Below are 24,553 nucleotides of genomic sequence, written 5' to 3'. Positions count from 1 at the left end.
CATAGGGGGTTGTGGGGTCCATGATCCCCTCTAATTGTTATATCATTACTCCCCTGACCCTGGCCTCTTACCTAGTCAAAAGGTTTGACTTCTGTAACATTGTCCTGCATCTGGAGAATTGGCTGGAGCTGTAAATCTCACAAAAATGAGTGTGCTGGATGGCCGCAGGAGAAATGACAGGATTGCCCCTTCTGAATTTCAGCCCCTTTGGCTTTGAGAAGGCTGTTGATTTTATTATTGATCATTGAGTTTGATCTGATGCATTTCACAGAGACTTGGCTCTCTGGTTGTGCTGTTGGCTCCAGGGGCAGCAGCTACGCTGATGACGAGTTTTTCCGTTCCCCCCGCCAGATGCAAGAGGTGGTAGGGTAGACGCAAACCTACTCCTCCCTTCCTTCTGGCAAGTCTGATTTGGATGCATGCATATGTGGGTTTCTTTATGTTACTGATGGCGTGCGTTAAAAATTGCTCTTGACCTACTGCCAGAGGCAAGGGGATAGATGGAATGACCTTTGGAAGACCCTTCTTGGTAAAACAGCTATGGCGTTTTTTTTCTAGTTATTCTATGGACTGGACATCTCTCTCTCTCTCCCTTTTTTTTCCCCCTGTACATATAGGTAGATGACTATATGACTTAGCTTGGAAGGGATGCCCTGAGGTCACCTTTATCTCTCTGGCTCTGGAAAAAAACCATCACAAATGCAACCCATGATGCACTGAGTTTAGTTGGGGGATTGGGGATAGTCAGTATGAAGTGCTCCCGTCCATCCCCCATCCATCCATCCACCCACCATTTATCAAATGTCTGCTAAATTTTAGGAACTATGTTTGTGTGCTCTATATTATTTAATTTCATTTAATATTTTTATTCAGTGAAATAAAAAATGGTTTCAACCCTGTTTTTACTTGATCTTTGGTTTGCATTTGACACAGTTGACCACTTCCGACTGGTTATTTTCTCTCCTGAAGGTTTGCAGGGTCTGTAACATGATTCGTCCCTACATTTGCTGTGCTTTTCCAGGGATCCTTACTCCTTCTCGTGTGTTCTTTCCCACTCCTCTTCTGGTGAAGTAGCAGGGTCTCAGGGTTCCGTCGTCAGTTCCTTTCCTCCTTTTCCCTTTACGCTTCTCTTCAAACTCTCTTTCTGGGCAGTTTTGCCCATGTTACCATAGCTAGGTTATTATTTACATGCATATGACAACTCTCAAATGGTCTTATTTAACTAAACCTATGTGCTCAAGGCTCCTCTGCTGACCATGCATGCCTGGACGTCCAGGAACAGCTCAAACACAGTGTGTTCATAGATGAACTCGGCATCTTCTCTGTCAATCCTGTACCTATCTTGAGGGCTGTCTTCACCATTCTCCTTCTCAACCAGGCTAGAATCTGGAAGGCTCCCTCGATGTCTCCCTTCCCTCACATCCACGTGGAGATCAAGTCATGTCAGTCCTGTTTTCCCCGTCTGTTCCCACCTGTCCTTCTCTAGGGCCACCGTCCTGATTCCAGCAGTCAGTACCCCCTTGCATTATTGCAGGGTCTTGTAACTGGTCCCTAGATTGCACCCCTCCAAATTATCTTCATGCTGTATTGGGGTGGTGTTACTCCATGCAAATCTGATCAAATCAACCCTTTATTTAAAATCTTGCAGTGGCTTCCAAGTACCCAAGACCAAATTCAACTCTTTACGCATGCTGTGGCAGGTTTCTGTGATTACTATCTTGCCCACATCTCTGCTTTATCTCCAGTAGGTCTCTTTACTGACGTGACGCCAGACGCATATCTTGGCTCCATTCATACCAAACCACTTGCTGTGCAGCTGCCTGACTCCACGCCTTTGCCCACGCTCTTCCCTCCACCTGGCATGGCCTTTCCCCCTCTAGGGAATGAGTCTCAGCTCATGCCTGCTCTCTTCTGTGAGGCCTGCCTTGACCTCCTACATCTCCTCCTTCCCACTTGTGTTGTACCTTGCAAATGTCATAATGATTAGTTTTCATGTCTGTTTCCCCACTAAACACTGAGCTCCTCAGGTGTAAGGATGGTCTTATTCCTATAACCCTAGTGATTCCCACAGGTCTTGTACCCTGAGAGAGCTCACTAGACGTGTATGGCTATATAACTCCCTAAGATTATTTTTCCTCTTCTGATTTATATTTGAACTGCAGATACTTTGTCACTTTTCTGGTTTGACTTTTTCTGTCTTAGCATAACAAAAACCCTCCAGAAACCATGAGAACTTCTGAAATTAGTTTTGTTTCTCCTGTCGGGTATAGTCAACTTCTATTATCCGCCTGTCGTTCCATCTGCTGTTTTGATTATATGAAGGCAAATTATTAATATGAACCGAGCTTCACTTGGGTTCCTAGGCCTGACCCTGGTGCTGCCTCCTTCCTGTTGCCCCCATCCTTCTACCTGGGAGTGGGGCCTACGGATGGCGCTAATGTCAAGCCATGTTTTCAAGGGAGAAGGATGAAGGACACTGTTCTGTTCTTGCAGACCCTCCACATCTGTGGTTGTGCCAGTGACCCCACATTCAATGTCCTCAATGGCCATTTCCACTTTGTTCCCTCTGATGCGATGTTAAGCCTGACCCGAGTAGAGAGTAGAACAGGATTAGCAATCTGCTTCTGGATAAAATCTTAGAAGGTATGCCTTTGCTCCGTGCTCCATTTTCCATGGAAACCTGAAATCTTAATGAAGTTAATGGACAGTGTGTTCCTCCAGGGGAGTGCTGAGTCTCAGTGTCACCTTCCCTGGCTTCTCTAAGTAACAAAATACACATTTTCAGCAAGGTTGTGTGTCTGTGTAGGACGCTGTATAGGTCCGTGTGGGAATCTGACATTCCCATAAATCTGTCGCTTCATTTGGGGATTGCTGTCTAGCTTTGTTGCTGTTGGGTACTTGTTTCTATGCTCTGTGGACTGAGCTTAAGAGAAAGTCCCTAATGCTAATATTCAAGGCAGTCGAGTGTTTGGGGCACACTTACTATTAGTTGGGCCTTGTGCTAGGGCTGGTAATGCAGTGGGGGAACAGAACTGGTTCCTGCCCAACAACGGAGTGTCATATGATGGAAAGGCAATTAAAGTCACATGGACCTGAAAGTAATTCTTGATTACATCACTTCTTACTATGTGGTCCTAAGCAAGTTACTCAACCTTTTTGAGCCTCAGTTTCTTTACTTATAACGTGAGGATTATTCTCCTTTGCTCACAGTCTCATTGTAAGTATTAGAAAGTACATCAAACATACTTTGGTTGGTACAGTGCTTTCCACTTACTAGAGACTCCTAATGACTGTCCACTGTTACAGTAGCGATTATAGTAAAATATAAAACTTAAATTCTCTGGTCTGCTTTAGCTGACTGTAATTGCTAAGATTTATAAGGCATGTTCCCTAATACAGACTCCGTTCTCATGTATTAATGCACTCTGCATGTATTAATGCACTAAATCTTCACAATACTTTTATTAATTTGTCGAAGGGGAGACGGAGGCACAGGACAGTTAAATAACTTGCCCAAGGTCACCTAGCTGGTGAATGGTTGGCGGCAGACTTGGTCCCAGGCAGTCTGGCTTCATATGACATACTCTAAGCACCATGTTGTATCGCCTGTCCATGACACGCTTAGTCTCCTAGTATTTCCAAGGTAGTAACTGTATTTGTTTGTTCAGGCTGCCGAACTCGTTGGCCGGCAACAAGAGGAGTTTATTTGCTCACAGTCCTAGAGGCCAGAGCCCACAGTCAAGGTGTCAGCAGGGTTGGTGGCTTCTGGAGGCTCACGGGGAGCCTTGGCCCCTGCCCCTCCCCGGCTTCTGGTTGTCGGCTGCGGTCGTGGCTTTCCTTGGCTTGCGGCCGCATCACTGCAGCCCCTGCCCTGTCTTCGCACTGCCTTTTTCTCTCAGCATCCCTTCCTCTTCTGCTAAGGCCACCAGTCATTGGCTTTAGGGCCTGCCCCCATCCAGTAGGCCTCTTCACTGATTCGCTCTGCAGTGGCCAATGTCTGGGGTTCGAGGTGGATGCGAATATTTAGAGGACATCATTCACTCCACTATAATAACCATTTGCTCTTTACTTTAAAATGGGAGTTGACAGAGGAATGTTTACTTACTGCCTTATTCCAAAAGGCAAGTGAAGTAATTCAAATGATGCTCTGAGAACCTAATCATATTTTAGAACATGATTCTTTTTTTTTTTTTTTAATATTTCAGTTACAGTTAGTTAACATACAGCATAGTTCTAGCCTCAGGGGTACAACATAGTGATTCAGCACTGCCATACAAACTCTCATCACAACAGGTGCCCTCCTTCATACCCATCACCTCCCCTCTGGGATCCCCTCAGTTTGTTCTCTGTAGTTAAGGGTCTGTTTCTTGGTTTGCGCCCCCCCTTTTTGTTTTGGGGAGGGGCCGTGGCCAGACAGTGGACTAAGAGGGACATTTACTTCTTTCTCAGGTGGCCGTGGCCCTGCCCAAGCCAGATGCCGTGATCCCTCACCCATACTCTTGCCTTAGCCTTTTCTCTAATCAGACACCTTCATCCACTTTTCATTGCCTGTGGCCTTGAGTTCTTCTGCTTTTCTCATGTCTGTCCTCTGAATGGGCTCTGAAGTGTCTGTCCTTCTGCCCCCTTGAAATGCATCAGTGAGAATGGAGGCTTCCTCTCTGTCATTCTGAACATGGCCTTGGTCACATCAGCTTTTTGTGTCGAAGCCCTGGGACCAGTGCTGCTTGCTGCAGTGATTTTGAGCAAGTCAGAGCCTCTCTGAGCTCAGTGGCATCTTTGGTGGAATGGGGATCCTCACATATCCTGAGTCCAGTGGCCTGACAGGGCTGGATGGTCTTTCTTACCTGTGTGGTGTAGTGAAGGTGGTAGTGACAGAAGTTAGGCAACCACTGCAGGTTCAGATGAAAGCACTGGAAGCTCCCACAGATGTCTGCCTTCCGTGGTTGATCCCCGTCCCTGGAGGGCGAGCAGTCGGGGTGAGTTAGCGTGGGAGGGGGTGGAGGAATGGATCCAGGAGGCAGAGTGTCTGGTCCAAACTTTTGATCAGGAGGTGCGCCCTTTGATGTAGCAGAATGGGGTTGCCTCCAAGAGCCGTGCCGAGGCCAGCAGGCCAGCTTGCCGTCCCTCCGCGTTCCCTGGCAGGCACGGTACAAACTTGTGTGGCTGGGTTTCGGCTCTGGGCCATCCTCCCATTGGGGCTCGTCTGCCTCTTGGTATCTCTTGCGTCTGTCCCGGTGAGGCTCTCCCTAGGTCATGAGATGTACAACATACGCCATCATATCAGAGCATGATGAGACCAGCACTTATTGGATATACGTATGCAGTATGTATGTAAGGCACAGTGTTAGACTGGGATTCAACACTTAAAAGACACAAGGCCGGCCTTTAAGTAGACAGTCACTGTAATGAGAGAGGGACCAGTGGAGCTGTGTCTGTCAGTGAGACCTGTCTGAGATTAAGGGTGGCAGACTGTGGCCTGCAGACCAAATCCAGCTCTCCACCTATCTTTGTGAATAAAATTGTACTGGAATTCAGCTACTCTCACTTACTTATGTGTCGTCTGGGACTGCATTTGCACATCAGCCACAGAGTTAAGTAGTTGTGACAAAGACCATGCCTGCAGAACTTTAAAATATTGACTATCTGCCCTTTTACAGAAAAAGCTTGCTGCCCACTGTCCTAGATGATGGGTACGCAGGCGAGAGTTCCGAATAAAAAATAGACACAGACCCTATGCTCAGGGCCTTTCCAGAGTTCGTTTGTGCAACTAACACCGGGTTCAGGGAGAAGTGAACTGGAGCAGCTGGCTGGGGGAGAGATTTGGAGCTGTGAGTGAGGTTTTTGACCAGGAAGCAAGAGGTCAGAAAGCAGGGCAGGTGAGCGGAAGGCATGAAGGGTTGGGAGGGAGCTGTGTGCACACAGGTGCACTTTCACAGGTTCCCTGCTGGAGCCGAGCAAAGACAGGAGCCTGCGACAGAAGGGGATTGCATGGACCTGAGGCCACGTCATGGTAACACAGGTGACTCAGTGTAAAACATCGAAGCAGCACGTGACCCTGGAGTTGGAAGGGTCCTTACGCATCATCTACCCCCACCATTCACAGCATTAGTTGCACAAGTGAAGAGAAGTGAAGGGGACAGAGGTGGCTTGTCTAAGCTCACCCAGCCAGTGAACGGCAGGTCGGGTGGAAGTCTCGCCTCTCTCTGCCAGGTGTGATCTGAGCCCCAGGACACTGACCCCATGACCTGGCTCTTTATGAGAAAGGTCTAGGAAACTCAAGCTCCTCCCCCAGCACCCCCTCTCTCTTAGCTTTTTTGTGGCTCTCAGACTTTCAGTCCTTTTTTCTAGCCCCTTGGAAGGTTCCCCAGTCTGTAAGCTACGTGAGGGCAGAGTCTGGGTAGGGTTTCTCTCTGTGAGCCCCTCCTTGTTCAGACTGGGGTCTCCATGAATGTGTGTGAAAGCAATGAGCCTCAAGGCCTTCATCCTCCTCTTCCCACAGGCAGGTACGAAGTCTGGGTTTGGTGGGCATCCCTTGGGTGGGGTGGAAGTAGGGCCATGTTACTGTTCACAGCCGTAGCCGGTGTCCCTGGGGTGGACAGGGCCCTCAAGAGGGCTGTGAGGCTGTTACGGAGACCCGTTCAGCTTTACGGCTCCCTGCACGATTTGTTACACAAGCTCTAGCCACCTGCAGAGCCTTTCCTCCAGAATGCTTCTCCACCCCAGAACAAGGAGCTTCTTTAAATGCTGAATGTCTCCCAAGCAGCTGCGTCAGCCGGGGGAGGATTCGGGATGCCATGCATCTTCGGTGATTGACAGAAACACCTCCTTTGTCCCGTCGTGTTGACAGAATGGCCAGAAGAGCAGCCAGAGATGGTGCTTCCGCTCAGGCCATCCCTCATCAACAGGACCTGCTCCTCCTGGCCTAGTCCAGGCTTTGAGCAGACTCCCCTTGGCTTCGCCCAGCGTGCTGGATGGGCGCCAGCCACAGTCCCTCCAGCAGGGCAGAGACGGTCAGGGACGTGGATGCGGAGGGGAACGCAGCAGGCATGTGGCTCAGACGGAGTTGGACAGTGTTTGCCCACGCAGTCCCAGATTTGTTTGTCATCCGTACAGCAACATAAAAGTTGTCCAGAGTCAGAGGCTTAGCTGGCTCAGCGATAGAGCCAGAGAACACAGGCCAGAATCCAGGGGACACCAGGTGTCATGAGAGAGACAAACAAACTGCTTTAGGCACTTACAGGGTTCTGATCTTAGCAGGGCCTATGCCCCCCTCAGGCCTCACCCCCTCTCTTTCATCCCCTTTAGCTGGTCTTCTTTATTTATAGCAATAGAGATGCTGGTCGCACATAGTGGCCCTGCCGACCTGCCAGGTTACCAAATACTGAGAAAAAGAAAAGGCTCATGTGCAAATCATACCCTGTCACCGAAGGAGATGACAGTGATGCACACCTGTCCCATGCACGCCCGTGGCCGGGGTTCCCCAGAGCCCTGCACATTGGCTCTTCATGGTGGTCCTGTGAAGGGGGTCATTTCTTCCCTTCTGTGGGCCAGGGTTCTGAGTAGTTAGAGAAGCCCCAAAGTCATACAGAAGGACCAGTAAGGCCGTCAGCTTTCTGGAGCCTGTTTCTTCCCATGTCCCCTCCCGGGACCACGGGCACATACTTTTCCTGGGGAAGCACTGTTTAGGAGGACTTTTCCAGAGTCCCGGCAGTGCAGGCCCTCTTTGTGGGCAGAAATGGAGATCTAAGTAGCATGATTTTTAAAAAATTGAGATAGAATTCTCAGACCACAAAAGCTTCCCTTTTAAAGGGTACAACCCAGTCATTTTTACTATATTCACAGAATTGTGCAATCATTAGGTAGGTGGTGTGATTTGAGCCTTCCTGGACTTTCTCCCTCTCCCCCATCAGCTCAAATCACACCACCTACCTAATGACTGGGTTGTACCCTTTAAAAGGGAAGCTTTTGTGGTTTGAGAATTCTATCTCAATGGGCCTTGGTGTCTGCCGTGAGTCCTGGGTGCAAGGAAGCGTTCCTGCCCCTGTCACAGTCCAGCTGTGTGGGACCAGATCTTCATCAGCCCTCCGTGCCTCAAGGGGTTGCCTCGTCATTGACTGACAAACTTAGATCTTGGTGGTCTCACCGTCTGGGAATTCGGGGTTAGACCATGAGCTTCTTCAGGACATCCCGGGCCTTGCTTGGCTGGAAAGGATGTGGGGTAAATGACACATGAGCCAGGATGAGGGACTGTTCAGGGTACAGACCCTTCCGAGCAACACAGAGGCAGGTGGCGGGTCTTACGGAGAGCTCCCTGAAACAGCTGCGTATCAGGAGAGGGAGAACTGCAGACATATTTTATTCCTACCTCATTTACCCAGACCTTGTTAAAGCCGGCGGACATCCTGAGACTAGTCTCCGGACTGCTTCTCCGATTCTCTAGGTTGCAGGATGAATAAAATGAGCCCAGAAGATTGTCCATCTCCAGCTTTCTCTGGTTTCAGAAACATCCATGAAGCTTCCTGAGCGTGGCCCGTGGGCAAGGCTTGGGAAGGACTCTACGTGGGATGTGTTGGGCTTTCCGGCCAGCCATGGTCTCTTTGTAGGCTAGGACTTGGGAGTGCTGGAGTCTTTTACTACCCACTAGTAGGTTCTGCGTTCCTGCGTTGGTCCTGTTCATTCCAGTGAACTCTTTGGAGTGCTTACTATACCATGAGCACGTGCTAGGTGCCTTCATGCTTGGGGAGCAATGCATGGACCCAGTCTTTAAGAAATTATTGCTTTGTTTGGGGGGTGCCTGGGTAGCGCAGTCATTAAGCATCTGCCTTCAGCTCAGGGCGTGATCCCAGCATTCTGGGATCGAGCCCCACATCAGGCTCCTCCGCTGGGAGCTTGCTTCTTCCTCTCCCACTCCCCCTGCTTGTGTTCCCTCTCTCGCTGGCTGTCTCTGTCAAATAAATAAATAAAATCTTTAAAAAAAATTATTGCTTTGTTTGATCCTTTAACAAATACGGATACTCCCAGGAGGTGTTCTGCTTTGGCCTACTGGTCATTTACAACTTATGTAGATGACTTTTCTAGATTATATTCTGGAGAGCAGGTTTTACTTTGGGGCACTGGAAAGGACACTAAGTGCTCCTGTCCTCTCTTTGGTTGTTTTCCTGTGGGTCAGCATCCAGGGTTAAGACGGGGGCCACAACCAGTCCATATGGCATCTTTGTGCTAATTGGAGAAAGGTCTCCCTTCCTCAAGATACTTTATTTCCATTTTTAAAAATTGTTTTAATATGATGATTTTTGTTAGATCAAGACTCTTTATTGCCATGTGGCAGAAAACTGTGATCTCTTAAAATAACTTCTCTATGGTTGGGACCCCCTTAATGTGACCCCCTTGTGCAGTACATGACCTGCACAACTGCACAGGGCCAGCTTGGTTAGGATAAGTACTAGAGTTTAGTAAGAATTCTTGCTGGCTGATGTCTGCTGCATTTTTCATCCAGGAGAGAGGTGCCTCATCCTGATTTGGACCTTCGATCCTTTCAAGTTTTAGAATATGAGAACAGGGATGGGAACCTTGGGGAAAGAAGACAGAAGAAATATAGCTCTGTTTAGCTGGTGATAGTTTCTGTGACTCTATGCTCTTGCTTATTCCTGGGAGGATGGGGGCTTTGCAGCCCATCAAATTACTTTTGTGGTAGAATAACTGAAAGACCAGTGCTTCGGGATGAATTGCTAAGAAAACTCCGAGCTTTCATGAAGTCAAAGATCTTTCTGTGTGGGGAGACCTTCTGAGTCCAACCTTATCATTTTATAGGTAAGCAGGAGGCAGAGGCCCAGGGGGAGGCTTAGGTGTGACATCCCTAAGGTACCCCAGATGGGAAGTGCAAGCACCAGGATCTGGGGCTCTGTGTCATCAGCTCATGCCTCGTCTCTCCCACTGCTCCCCCTTGGGGGTGAGCAGAGCTGGACTAGTGTGGGTCCACGTGAGCAGGAGAGACCGTAGGCTTTCTTTCTGCAGAGACCTCACAGTAGTGGCGTATACTGTTGGCGTGGGATATAATGAACCTGCTATGCAGAGAAACACCTCCATCCCCGCCGCTTCTCGGAGGGAGATTTTTCACACGTTTGGCTTTTTAATTTCCCTTCCTGTTGTCTCCGATGCCAAAGTAGGCTGAGCCTCAAAGCACATTTTGTGTTGGCTTCTTTTATCCCTTAAAACACACGTGTTTAGTGAGAACAGTGGTATTCATGGATTCAGTGAGGGGCTCCCGCCTTTCTTCTAGGACCTTGACTTGACAATGGCCCCCAACAGTAGATCGCCTTCTCTGCGGTGCCTCACTCACGTTCCCAGAGAAGTTCTACCTTATTCTCCCAATTGTTGTTGAGTGTGATGATTAATTATGAGGTTTTGAGCTAAAAGGGGGCAAGTAGCTCGGGGAAACCTCTGTAGTTTTGAGAACCCACTGCCTGCGTCTTGGCCAAATCAGAAGCGTCATCTTCAGCCGAGGTGGGAGGGAGTGTCCATTTCATCATGTTCCCCAGACCCATCATTCGTCCTCTTTTTTCTGGACCCTGAGTAACCTCTGGCTTGTGTTCTGCCCTGAATGCAGGTTAAACAGACAACATGTGTTTGATTCTGGGACACCATGCGCTAGGGTAATTGCACCAGCACAGAGGGCCTAGAGATAAAGACAGAGAAGCCTCGGAAATAATCTTGACCCATAAACAGTTAAGGAGAGAAATTCTTCTCTTTGTTGTGTTGTTTGAGATGATGTCACTCCTCTCTCTTGCTTTGTGTTGAAAACCTAATATGGGCTTAGCCCATGGTGATGCCAGGAGGAGCTAGTGAGCTCCAGTGCTGGGTCTTTGTCACCCTGGAGGTAGGGGAATCAGAGAGGCCCGCAATCAGACATGGTGCTGCATGTCCTAGATGAGTGACCAGTGAGGAGACTGGTCTTACTTACTTGAGGAGCCCGGAAGGGCTTCTTGGAGAAGGTGTGACTTGAGCTGGAGCTTGCATGGAGGACCGTCTTTGGAAGCGAGCCTCAGAGAAGTCCTCACGGCCCAGCTGAGCGGGACCCAGGGCACCGGCTCAGTCGGCACCGGCACCTTCTCCATATGATCTCACCACGAGGCTTCCGTCTGTTCCTTGTCATTCACTTCTTATTGCCCATTCTCCCACTTGCCACCTGTCCCCACCACCCCCAAGTCCTCATCTCCCAGCCTTTTTCCAGCTCCCCCCCCAGTGTCTATGTTTCTGATTATTCCCCCCAGTTAGTTACTTGCATTCTTCTGCATTGAATCTCATTTTGTTATTTCCTGTCCCATATTTTCTTAACTCCCCAGGTCCCTTCTCATTTATTTCCCCATCCTCTCTGGTGCTGTATGCAGTGCCGCCCACTTTGTTATCATCTGTAGATTTAATTAGTGGGGCTGATGACCCCTTCTCTTCCCGACCCGAGGAGGCTGCGGGGAGGGATGGGCGGTCTCAGTCAGGGCCAGCTCGATGGCAGCGTGTGCGCGCACGCAGGGTCACGGCTGTGGAAAAGCCAGTTTTGGCTGCATAGAGGGGACATGTTCCAAACTGCACTCTCGCTTCATATAGGGGAAAAAAATGCCCCAGGAGCCAGGTTTTTCTGGGAAAAAAGGGAGGATGCTGGAAACTGGATTGCATAAACCCCCTCCATTCAAATTCCTCTGGCCCTCAGACACCATCTGCAGAATCCAATTACTGTTAGCATCGAGCACCTATTATGTGCCAGGCATGGTGCTAGGCTCCTTTCTTGTATCATTGCTGGTCTTCACAATTGCTCTGTGAGGTCACTGCTTCTTCAAATTATTATTTTTCTGTTTTACCAACAAGAAAAGCGTGGCCCAGAGAAACTACATACCATACCCATGGTCACACAGGGGTGTATGGAAGAGCTGAGATGTTAGGCCGGGTCTCTCTGAACTCTTCCTTAAACGTACCCTGCTTCTAAGAGACCCCATCTACTTCATTCCCTGGCCCCCAAAACACTCTAGGCTAATGGATTATTTTCACAGCACTCTTGACAGGTGGGCTAATTCTGGATATTTTTGGAAGCGCACAAAATGATCAACTCTTTTAATCATTATACTGATGGGTCTCTGATCGGCTCCTCAGTATAAGATCCAAGATCTAGATGTTAGCTAATTTAGTAGTCTTTATTCATAAGTTTATTTCTTTAAGCTCTCCCTTAATATCTCTCAAGTCTGGTTTTGGTGGGGTGGGGGTGGGAAACTGGTGTGCTAATTGCTTTCATTAGTCTGATAGATCTGCGGGCAGCACACAGGTTTTTGACTGTAGGTCCCTGAGCTCTAGGGTAGTGATTCTCGATGGAGCCCTGGCTATTTCAGGAAGAATTTTCCTTGTGTGGGACTTTCCAAAGCATTGAAGCATATTTGGCATCCCTTCCTTCACCCACTAAATGGCCTTGGTGCTCCCCAGTCACTGTGACAATCAGAAGCTTTCACCCATTTCCAGGGGGAATTGGTACTACTCTTGTAATTTGCGTCAAGGTGACACAGAGACCATCACAGGGCCAAAGATGGCTGAGCAGGTAAAGTTCTGGTCCTCCAAAGCTCAACCAGGACTGCCCCTTGAATGTTTGGTTTGAGGAAAGGGTTCTTTAGCTGAATAAAGCATATAACTCGTGTTGTAGAAGGTTTTATAGCTTCTTGGTACATGTGCAAAGTCTGCCTGCCTCCCTACAGAAGATCTCTGTTATGAAGGTTGAATGGGCCCTAGAATAAAGAGCCAGGGCCTTGCCTATAAGAAATCTGCACTGGGTGTTATACACAACTAATGAATCATACATCCATCCAGGTTGCTGTCGTGAAGTTCATGGGCAGCAGCAACGTAGAGTGGGCAGAGTGGTCAGCACAGGCCACATCTCCGCCCTCTGGCTCCCTGGCTCCCACCCCGCCTCAGGCAGGCTGGGCTCCACACACCACGTTCATTCCTCCTTGCCCCTTTGTCTGCCTATCCCTTCTCTTCCTGCCACCCGCAGCCCTTCGGCATCTATCAGTCCCATTATAGAGTGTTTGCAGTACAACTGACCTTCCCTGTCCTCCCATGGCATCCTTTCTGGCTCCTCTAGCCCAGACCCAGCTCTTCCACTGATTTCTTCTATCAGTGAGAACTCTTGGTTGCAGGGACAGAAAACTGAAACCGGCTTGAACAACAAAGGGAATTTATGAGCTCATGTGATCAGAAAGCCCATAAGTAAATTAGGTGAAGCTCGATCCAGCAGTTCAAATGATGTCCCCAAGGACTACCTATTTCTCCATCGTTTTGCTTAAACTTCTGCGGGTTCTACTTCTATTTACTCAGTGGTCCCTTGGCTGACCCAGGTCTTCCCTTTATGGAGCAAATTGACTGCCACTATTCTCCCCAGAGTTCTGGTAGAAAGGGAAAGCTGCTTTCTCTGGAATCCCTGGCCAACATTTCCTCAATGTCTCATTGGTTCTGACTGCATTACAAACAGATTCCAGAACCAATTGTTTTGGCCAAGAGGAGGGATATGCTGATTGGCTCAGGCTAATTGGGCTCATCCCTGGAGGTGCTGATAGGGTCAGTTCCACTGAAAACATAGGCTGAGATCCAGGAGGAGTATTTCTCTCTGAACAAAATCTGGCAATTATTGATGAGTGAAAGGCAAGAATCATATGAACATTCACTAGTTGTCTTGTCCTTTTGGACGTTAATTACCCCCAGTCATGATTCTATTCATCTGTTTCATGGGTTAGATATCATTCATCTGGTTTCCAAAGAGTCTGAAAGCCGTGTGATGGTATGATAGCTTATATTTCTTCTGTATGCCCCTAACTCTTAACACATTGCTGAACACACAGTTGTTGCCCAATAAATACTTGTTGAATTGAAATATGTTGAGATGATTGAATCATAGGAAATAGTGGAGGTGAGGGAGAGGTGAGTCATCGCTAAGAGAAGACAGGGGCACATCTTTGGGAGGGAGAGGAGTTAATTAATGATAGCCTGAAGGTTTTATTTTTTTTATTTTTTTATTTTTTTTAAAGATTTTATTTATTTATTCGACAGAGACAGCCAGCGAGAGAGGGAACACAAGCAGGAGGAGTGGGAGAGGAAGAAGCAGGCTCATAGCGGAGGAGCCTGATGTGGGGCTCGATCCCATAACGCCGGGATCACGCCCTGAGCCGAAGGCAGACGCTTAACCGCTGTGCCACCCAGGCGCCCCTGAAGGTTTTATATAAGTGTATCTTCAGGAGGGGAGAAAAATATCAAAATCAAAGAATCACGTAAGTTTTGAGTTAGGAGGGGTATTAGCGATAGCGTAATTGTAGAGGTAACACAATGGGCTTTCAAATGCCTAGAAATGCTTCTCTCTGAGTGGGGCATTTATCACAGGGGACGAAGGAAGGTCAGGAAGGAGGTACCGGGCATTGCTGCCTGAGGATTTGATGGCTGCTGAATGTAGTGGTACTCATTGCTGATCTGTGGGATGATCCTAGGATTGACTGTCCCATACAGGGCATTTCGGATAACGCTACAGTGCTCTACGGGATGGGATGATGGGGCAAGAGAAGTAAACTGGGACTGTCCCAGCCCACCCAGGACCTGTGGATCATCCTTGGTCTGCATATGTATCAGCCACCCAACGGCGACCCTGTTGCCCACCTCCCCGCATCTTCCCTTCCCTTCTCTGGGCATTGAAATGCTTGCAGTGTCCTGAGGGGGGTGAGGGGGAAGCCCACACAGGGCTGAGAGCTAGCCTTGTGCAGCATCTGATTCCACTTGCGGGATGTTGACTGTCCAAAATACTTTCACTGTGACGAATAGGAAAGGCCAGCATTTTCCTCTGGTCTTTGCTCATGGTTTATCTGTGACCTTTTCCCCTCTGTCCAGGGCTGGGCCTGTGTGCTTAAAGCCTGGTCCTCAGCCCCTCCTAGCCTTCCTTCATTTGGGGAGAGGCCCTATCCTTTCTGCCAACATCTTAAGGGCTTATGGATTTTTATCCTCTATTTTTGTAGAAATTTGGTTCCTGGCTCATGGGTTCTGTTTAGCTTGTTACTTTATACATTGTAAATTCCCAAGAGAAACATCCTCTTTTATCTTTGACCTCACTTGGTGCTATTGAGGTACGTGCCAGGAACTATTGCCATGGTGAGCTCAGCTATGATTTCTCTCAGGTAGGACCCAAGAAGCTTGGTGAGATACCCACCGAGGTCAAGGGTATATGTTCTGTTCTTCAAAGGCAGGTGCAGGCTCTGTACTTCGAGGACCAAGACAGAGATTTGGCAGTGGCTGTCCCTGAGTTCGCTCTTAAGAAAATCCTTCTTTGGGGTGCCTGGGTGGCACAGCGGGTTAAGCGTCTGCCTTCGGCTCAGGGCGTGATCCCGGCGTTATGGGATCGAGCCCCACATCAGGCTCCTCCGCTATGAGCCTGCTTCTTCCTCTCCCACTCCCCCTGCTTGTGTTCCCTCTCTCGCTGGCTGTCTCTATCTCTGTCAAATAAGTAAATAAAATCTTTTTTTTTTTTAAAAAAGAAAATCCTTCTTATATATACGTTAGAGTTTGCAGAGTACTTTATGTAATCTCATTTGCTTCTGAGATACCATGGGATCCGTATGAACTTCTGAGTATTTATTTATGAACTAAAAACATATGGCATATTGTTAAATAAATAGCATATTTAATGCTATTTTGTGAGAAGTGTGGCACTGTTTTACATTTTCCCCTCTAACTTTTGTTGAGGTGGAACTGATAAGTGATAAACTGCAAATATTTAAAGCATCGAATCTGCTGAGTGCTGGCATATGTACACACCTGTGAACCATCATCAGAATTGAGGTAATGAACATATCTACCCCCTGAGAGACTCTGTGTGTGTCTTTTTACCGTTCGTCCTTTTGTCCTCCAGGTGGTATTAGTTATTACAGTTATTTTAACATTGTCTCTGAGTTCCAGGAGCTTCAGTGCCTCATCATAAATGGTGCAGCTGCTTAGTGACAGAGCTGGGCTCCAAGACTGGGTCCTCGGGCCCAAGTACCCATGGCCTTACCACGTTGTGTCATACATGGTGAATATTTTCTCTCATCTTTTCTGCAGGAGTTTTGAAGTAAATGAAGCCCGGAGAACGCTTAATCCCGCTCTGTTCGTGTGGCACTCCTCCCAGGGTGCCGTGCTGCCCTTGGGGGCCTCTGCTCGGGCATTGGCGGAGGGGCAGGTTCTCTGAGTCCTTGGTGTGTAAGACGGTTTGACTCCAGTTTTCCTGGGTTCGCCCACACTGCTTCATCGGCATCTGGGCTTTGAGCAGGGGTTTTCTGGAAGGCTCCTGTCTGGAGTGCAGTGATAGGTGATACACAGAGTTGACACCTTGGTACGGGTCCAGAGATAATCGCTTCTGGGCACCTGTCCATTTTGGTAGCTGACCCAAGGGATCCTCCCAACCTCGAGTGTCCTCCCCTTCCAGGAACTTTGGGGATGGCTTTTTGCTTTGAAAAAAGGACAAGATTGGCTGAATTTTTATTTCCGTAGGACGCTGGCTAGGTTGTCCCGAGTCTTTGGTTGGGGACCAGGCGAAACCTTTCTTATAAGAGGGGACATGCTACAGATATTTTGGGGGGTTCTGGGACAGGGTGCAGTGGGCATATGGTCCTGCCCTCTGCCTCTGCTGACCCATCTCCACCTTGGCCTGGAGAGTCTAGGGTTCAAGAGGAGGTTCCCTTGCTCTCATGCAAGGCCTCCCAGTTGATCTGAGAATGTGGGAGTCACCAAGGGCTTCTCTCACCCTCTCTGTGGGACCGTATGCCTGTGGTCCCTGCTGATCCAAGGTACTGAGGTTGGTGATATCTTAGGCGAGTCTGGCCCCACTTTGTCCCTCTCCATTGTCTACATGCTCATCTCCCCACCCTTCCTCTGGCAGCCCCATTCCTGGGCCACGATGTGCTGCAGCTGATGTTCTCGGCTCGCAGCAGGGCCCGGGCCCAGAGTACACTCAGGCGTCTGGGGTCAGCATCGAGGTGGCTTGGCAGGCCTGTGTGGGAAGGCGGCTTGTGGAGTATCAGTTTCCAGTGTTTGGCTGGGGCTGCCTCCCATTCATTCTTGTTTCTCTAGAGGGAGGACGTGGTCTTGCAAAGCCACATGCAGTCTTTGGATAACAACAAGAAGACATAAACAATACGGAGAATCTCACCAGGAATGCTGGGCCTCTGGTCCCTGCCAAGAGCCTTGAGAAGTGGCCGGAACACTGGAGAGAGGTGGCTGGGGGCGCAGTTCCCTCCCTCAACACTGTTGTCCCTCCATCCCTCATTTACCTACTCTCCTGTGAAGGGAGAGCCTGCAGGATTGCCGTCCGATGGAGTGGGAGCCCTCAGGGACTTGTGGAGCCATCCCGCTCAGGGACTGTGGGGTAGCTCCCGGTGTCAGGAGACCTGGGTTTCCTTCCTGGCTCTGCCGCCCAGTAGCTGTGTGTTCATGTCCAAGCAGCTGAGCCTCTTGCATTCTGGGTCTTCCTTTGTTATTTGAGGAAGAGGTGTTGGCTATCTTTGGAGGCCTCTTTATCTCCAGAGTCCTTTGGTCAAGTCAGTTCACCAGGCTCATCAGCTGGCTCTGCGTTGAGCTGTCCACACGGGGATGCTGAATGGTACCATGGAAGTCTGATGCTTGGCAAGTAAAGATACCGAAGACTTATATTTGAAGTCCCTTTTATTTTCCAAGGTATCCCTGATTCTTCTCCTTAAGGCTACAATGCCCTTTAAGGCTATAAGGCAGAGAGGTTCCAGGTTGTTACACAGTCCCAGCTCAGTTCAGATCGTGTTTTGTGAGCACCAGAATGGAAGTGTGCAGGTGGGTTAGGCCTCCAGGAAAGAGAGCAGTGGTCTGCACATGCAGGGAGGACCAGGGGCTACTGATGGGAACAGAGAGGCCCTCCTGCAAGGCCTTCTTGAGGTTCCTGGTCACGTGGACCTGTGCCTAATCAACCAGTGTCCCACACTGGGACACTAACAACTTGTGTTGTTAACCTGAGAAAAAGATTCAGAAATGACACTTAAGAGTAACTGAATTGTTCTCTTGAAAGAGGACTGGATTTAAATGTGGTTGGCCAAAGGTCACCAACTACTTTCTGGGCTGTGGCAGCCAACTTTTTAGGAATTAATCACAGGATCCAAGGAGAACTAGGGAGGCGCCTGTGCACACTGAAGTTATAGTCCTGCTCACTGAGCAAGTCCTGTATGCCAGTACTGTGTTGGCGGCTGAGGACAAAGCTGTCAGCAAGAGAGACACAAGTTCTTTGTCCTCCTAGAGCTTAAGGTCTAGCCAGGAAGACAAGCATTAGCCACCTACTCACAGTGATTGCACTAGCGACCGGTGCCATGGAGGAGAAGGATGGGGGCCAGGCAGCCGAGAGGGGGGACCAGGCATAATCCAGGGCTCAGAAAAGGCCTCCTGGAGAAAGCAATGTTTCAGCTAAGAAGCAGTTAGGGGTTGGCTGGGTCTGAGGGCAGAGGAGGGCTTTGCAGGGGAGGAAAGAGAGTGCGAGGAGGTTCTGAAGCGGGGCGCTGGCTGGAGCAGTTGGAAGCCCGTGGCAAGGGCTGTGTGGCTGGAGTCCAGGGAGAGGGCAGAGGTGCTGGCGTGTTAGAGAAGGTGCCGATGGTCAGGCCTGCTGTCAAGGTGATTTCAGAGAGGAAGGGAGGAGGGAGAGGATGGGACACTGGCTCATTAGGTAGGGCACAGCGGCACATGGGGACCCGACTTCACTTTGTGAAGTCCGTGTTCCACTGATCGAGTTAGTGGTGAACAGGTCTAGGACCAACTGACAGTGCAGCTTAAAAGAGATGGAGAGAGCCGCAAGTCAGGTTATGATTGAGGAGTACAGGAGGCCGCCTTACCTGTGGGGATACCTCCAAAACCCCCTGTGGTTGCCTGAAAATATGAATGGTGCTGAACCCTACACATACCGTTTTTGTTTTTTCTATACGTGCTATTCATTTCCTTGACCTGCCTCCTCTTCTTGGGTACCTTTTCCGGACCCCCAGGATATGGAGAAACAGAATTTGTAGGGTTTTATGAAAATAGAATCACAGTGAAAGCAGCAGCACGGTTTTGTGAGACCATTCAACTGAGCGGGGGCAATTTTTCTGGCTCTGTTGTCTATTTTGCATTCTCGTGCCTGGGGTAGTTGCGTCCCCAAGACGGTTGTGCTTGTGCTGGCTTGCAGAAGTCTCTGGGCACTGTTTCTCCTTTGTCTGATGACCACAACCAAGTGACATGTTGCAGTTCCTTTTCTGTGGACTTGAATTTTAGTTGCCTGATGAGGTTTGGAAGCCCCTCCAGTCACACTGATAACGTATTTATAGAATCTCTGCTAGGGATGGGCTATATGCTCTGATATGCCACCTCTTACTGACTTTATGTTGAATTTCGTGTTGGTTTCAGAAAGTCATGTTTTCTGACCTTGTCCTCAAAGCCTGCAGATGCACTACATTTTGAACCCATTAATTCCTTGAGGACACATGGGACATTTTGAAAATCTTTTTGATAATTTTAAAAGTTCAAGGGCAGTAAAGAAGGATTAGTTAGTCACAATCGTAATGTAACAGGAGCGGGTATTCCCTGAGTCTCTCTGTTGACTGCAGGAATTCAGGGAGGACCTCCCGTGTGTCCAGCCCCATGCCAGGTGCTGTGGGAACATGCTGTCCCTGCAGTCATTCCAGTCGGTGGAGCCCATCAGCTCGGTCATGGCTCACCTCTTGCATGGCCCACATTCCAGGCCCTGTGGCAGGGACTTCGCAGAAACCTTATCTCCAATCCTCACCACAGACCTGCCGTCTTTCTCATTCATATTTAGATAAAGAAACTGAGGCTCATTTGGTTCAGTGCCTTGTCCAGTCCTACAGCTGTAAAATCCAGGATTCAGATCTGAATCTGTTTTGATCTGGAGCCCAAGCTCTTTCCACTCCCCCGCGGTGCCCAAGAGAATCCGAATACGGGAAAGAATGGAAGTCAGTTGGACTTAGAGAAGTAGGAAACCTTTTTTTTTTTTTTTTTTTTTTTTTATTTAAAGCTCAGTCTGTGTTTCCCTCCAATTTTAGATTCCTGGGTTGGTAAAAAGAGCTTCTGCTTCTTGGTGATGGATCTGCTCAGGGGTTTTCAAGTATTTGTTTTTCTCTGGGAGACATAGCCAGTCACACCAGCCAACGTTTCACATCAGCTCATGTGATTTTCTTTTTATGAGAGGATAACAATATTGCATGGATTGAAAGGGACGCAACTGGATGTTAGCGCCATATGATTGCATTTCAGCTTTTATCTTCATTTAAAACAAGTCCCATTTGAGAAGAATGAAGGAGAAGTATGCTTTGCTGGAGGAAACTAGCAAAGAGGTCCGGCTGCAATTAATAGACCCTCTAATATCACAATGGCTAAATAATTTTACCTTTCACCTGAAAATCCCGGGAACAGCCCAGGGCTGTTATGACACTCTGAGGTTAGGACCCAGATTTTCTCTTGATACTTTGCTCTTTCTGGCCTTGACTTTGACCTCAAGGTCTGATGTGCTTGTCCCCATGTTCTAGGCAGCAGATCAGGGGAAGGGAGGGTGATGGAGGGGAAAAGGGTACCTACTGGCTGTCATTGAAGAGGGTTGCCAGCAGCTGCTTCGTGACACTTTCACCTACATGGCACTGCATAGAAATTAGTGTTATGGTTACATCTAATGGTAGGGGAGATACAGACTTGATTCTGGAGGGCCATACACTTAGTTTTAAAGTAGATGAAGGGGAGGAGAATGGCTGTCAGGGGACGGCTAGCAATCTGCCCCCAAGGCCATGGACTCTGCCTCTTGCCTTCCCAACCCTTCCTCAAACTTTGAACATCTGCAGCCACTTAACGGACATTCACTACACACTTGCACTACCAATTATAGATAAAGTTTACAAAAAAAATCATTCATCATAATTTAAAAGTAAGGACAAAACATCGTATATTAAAATCAGTAATAGTCATGATTTCATCTCCTCGGGAAGGATGGTACTGTTTGCCATCTTTCACCAAAAACATCTTTCCTGGGGCCGTGATGGAGAGCTGGGGCTACAGGTCAGCTTCCCAGCTGGTTTCCTTTCTTACCCTTCATTTTCTCTAAATTAGAAAAGCTTAAATTACAGTTAGAAGTAGCAGCAAGTGATGGATGACTCCGTCTAGTAATCCTGGATACTGTAAGCATAGACAGACCTAGAAATTGAGGAGATTCCTTGCTGAAAGCCACTTCCAGTATTTTGGTAGAACTATGTCGTCCTTGGAAGCCGGGTGGTTGAGTGTTTCATCTTAGGACTGCCTCGTAGATTCTTTATCCATCTTTTAATTTGATTTTAGTCCAAAAAGCATGTCTTTATGTTCTGTTACAGCCATTGGAGGTGGTTTGTAACTCTGCCCGGTAACATGTTACATCTGTCCCCCGTGGACAAGAAATCATCAGGTAGAGCATGGACTGCTTGGATCCAAATACTTTTTTTTTTTAATCCTACTATCTACGTAACTTTGGACCAACGATTTAAAATTTCCCTGCCTTGATTTCCTCAACTGTAAAGTGGAGAACGTGATAGTACCTGCTGACAGCATGGCCATGAATATTCTTTGTGCTGAAGTACATGACCATCTAGCTCTGTCCTGGCACGCCACACACGCTCAGGAAATACGCATCACGATTATTATTACTATTTCCTGATGTTTGCAAACTCTCCAAGACTTTTATACCATAATTCAGTCTTCATGCAAAATCTTTGTTTCTTCTTTCTCCTTCTCCCTTATAAATTACAATCTTTCATCCCCGAAGTGGGTGGGGTAGGTTCTGGGTGTGCGAATTAATCAATATATTGTGGGACTGCCATTCGTTATCATGGAGATAGTCCTCACTTGCATTACAAACATCGTAAAGCACCTCTTTACCTTATTCATTGTCATGCATTGTCATGGTCCGTGTACTTCTGTGGGGAATGCAGTCCTCTGGCTGCCCACCTATGTTTTTGCCCAGAACACTGGAGAAGCAGATGGTCAGAGGGTGGATTGTTGAACACATTCATTCTTTTTTTTTTTTTTTTTAAGATTTATTTATTTGAGAGCGAGAGATAGAGAGAGTATGAGTGGGAGAGGCAGAGGGAGAGGGAGAGAGAGAATCTCAAACAGACTCCACACTGAGTGTGCGGAGCCTGACGCGGGACTCGATCTCACAACCCTGAGATCATGACCTGAGCCCAAACCAGGAGTCAGAAGCTTAACCAACTGCACCACCTGGGTGCCCTGAACACATTCATTCTTTGCGAAAGAAGCTGGAGGGTGATTTTCAAAGGGGACACCTGCTTTTACGTGAGCAGTAACACCTTGCTGCACGCAGAGTTGGTCTTCTTGGTCCTGGTCTCTGCTTCCTGTTTCCCAAAATACACAGGAATTCAGTAGAAACCTCGGGGGGTGTAGGGGGTCAGCAGAACCAGAAGCCGTGAGCTTTCTCTCTGTAGAGCACATGCACTGGGATCGGATTCCCACAGTGCCCCTCGGCTGCACACCAATGTCAGTGGCAGGCTGGCCGGCACACCAGCATCTTCCCACTGCGGTGCCCAGGTTCCCTGTGGTCCCCAGCAGTCCCCTGATGAAGCAATGGTACCGTTGGCTTGTTCTGCTTTCTCTGTGAACACGGTGTTTGTCATGAATTCTGCAGGTGGTTTTAGAAGCTTCTCACCAAGAAGGGAGCTTTTGTCCATTTTTCTGACTTGTTTTGGTTTCCTCTCATTCTTCAGTGGCAAAACTAATTGAATTAGTGTCAGAAGTAGTTGTTTTCTTTGTGCTTGTTTTGAAAAGAATTTGAGGTTTTATTTGAAGATGGGGAGAAACTGACAGCTTCATGTCATAATCTGACTGATTTTTTTTTTTTTAATCGCAGACACTGTGACCAAGGTTACTGAGTCAATAAGACCTAATTTTCAAATACTCATCACTGCATTTCCTTTCCTTTCCATTTTTGGGTGAAATCGCTACACTCGCAGAATCACTTATGCTGGGACACAGGTTCATAATCTGTATTCACCTGGAGCCCTGTTCATGATTTATGCTGATGATGTCGTTTTGCATTGTACTGTTTACGTTATTATTTATATGACTACTTTTGGGCTTTGGTGAACCACTTTTATCATTTGGGGCTATGACACGGCACAGTAGGAACACAGATACTAACTTAACAATAAACAGTGAAACTGTGTAAATGGGGTGAACGTCAGGCTGCTCACCGAATGTCAGCAAAGGTAACTCCTCTCTGCTACGAAGAGCGCGATAGGGTTTCTGCAAAAATCCTAATTGCTTACGTTTCAAATTTGGGGACAGACTCATTTTAATTCTTCTTTTCCTCTGAAGCCACCAAGCCTCCTGGGACCACACTTTGGGAACAGTATTCTGTGGTTTTTGATGACAGCCTTTCTGGAATAGAACTGGTGAAGGGGATCTGGGCGGGAGGGGCCTGGGTCCTGGTGAAGTTTAAAGAGAACAAACACTAGAAACCGAAGAAACACCAGGTCAAGGGCTTCTCATTTGGGAGAGTTGGGGAGACAGGAATTTAAGCTATGTCCTTCTAAGTGTTTCCATTTCTTCTTCCTTTGTACCTTACAGAGTAAAAGCCAGGGATCCATCTTTGTCCGGATACATGCCCCGTGGCAGGTGCTGGCCAGAGAGGCGGAGTTCTTGAAGATCAAAGTCCCCACCAAGAAAGTATGAGGATGTTTCTTCTGGGTTTGGGGGCCTCCTGAGGGCTGGCTGGATGGGAATAGTGTGGGGACAAGGCCAGGGTTTGGGAGATGAGGGTTTGTGGAGTTGAAATTGCACTTGCCTCCCCAGGGACCCTAAGTATGGCGCAGAGATGTGGGTAGCATGGGGAAGAAAGTTGGGGTGGAGAGAGGGGCTGGGCTTGGGAGATCCCTTCACCTTGGAGTTCTACCTGGGATGTGCTTCACGAGAAACCAGGCATTGCCCTGGTCCAGCTTCTTGGTTTCTCTGTTACACCTCTTCTCTCCCTCTTCTTGGTGTCCCAACACCTTCAGGCATTATTTATTTTTTATTTATTTTTAATTTTTTTTGAGCAAATGTAGCAATGAGAGCAGACAACAAACCTGCTGATTGGGTCAGCAGCATGCAGGGAGAATAGCACCAGACTTGCTGCAAAAATTCCTATTCTGGTTGTGACCCTGCCACTAAGTACTGTGTGGTGGTGGCTGTTGCTTATCTCATCTGTAAAATAGAAGGTTCTTAATCAGAGTTGATAAAAAAAAATCATCTGGGGAATGTTTTTTTTTTTTTTTTTAAAGATTTTATTTATTTATTCAACAGAGATAGAGACAGCCAGCGAGAGAGGGAACATAAGCAGGGGGAGTGGGAGAGGAAGAAGCAGGCTCATAGCAGAGGAGCCTGATGTGGGGCTCGATCCCATAACGCCGGGATCACGCCCTGAGCCGAAGGCAGACGCTTTAATCGCTGTGCCACCCAGGCGCCCCTGAGGAATGTTTTTAAATTGTTT

The 24,553-nt window shown here is 48.1% G+C and overlaps 1 protein-coding gene across 3 annotated transcripts in view; it reads left to right on the top strand.

Annotated features, from left to right (window-relative positions):
• Positions 1–24,553, top strand: part of ANO2 (anoctamin 2) — a 350,061-nt gene that overhangs the window by 60,374 nt on the left and 265,134 nt on the right. For 2 of the 3 annotated variants that reach the window (XM_087855561.1, XM_045781339.2), the window contains exon 4: positions 23,653–23,751. The exons of the other annotated variant lie outside the window; for it this stretch is intronic. In XM_087855561.1, the coding sequence (XP_087711687.1) occupies positions 23,653–23,751 (99 nt within the window). The remainder of the gene's footprint in view (positions 1–23,652; positions 23,752–24,553) is intronic. 3 annotated transcript variants of the gene reach the window in all.

The sequence above is a fragment of the Ursus americanus genome, chromosome 25 (assembly GCF_024610735.1).
Source record: "Ursus americanus isolate L20-20 chromosome 25, mUrsAme1.1.p, whole genome shotgun sequence".
NCBI classification, from domain to species: Eukaryota; Metazoa; Chordata; class Mammalia; order Carnivora; family Ursidae; genus Ursus; species Ursus americanus.
Note: the sequence above shows the minus strand (reverse complement) of the source record. Positions and strands in the feature narration are given on the sequence as shown.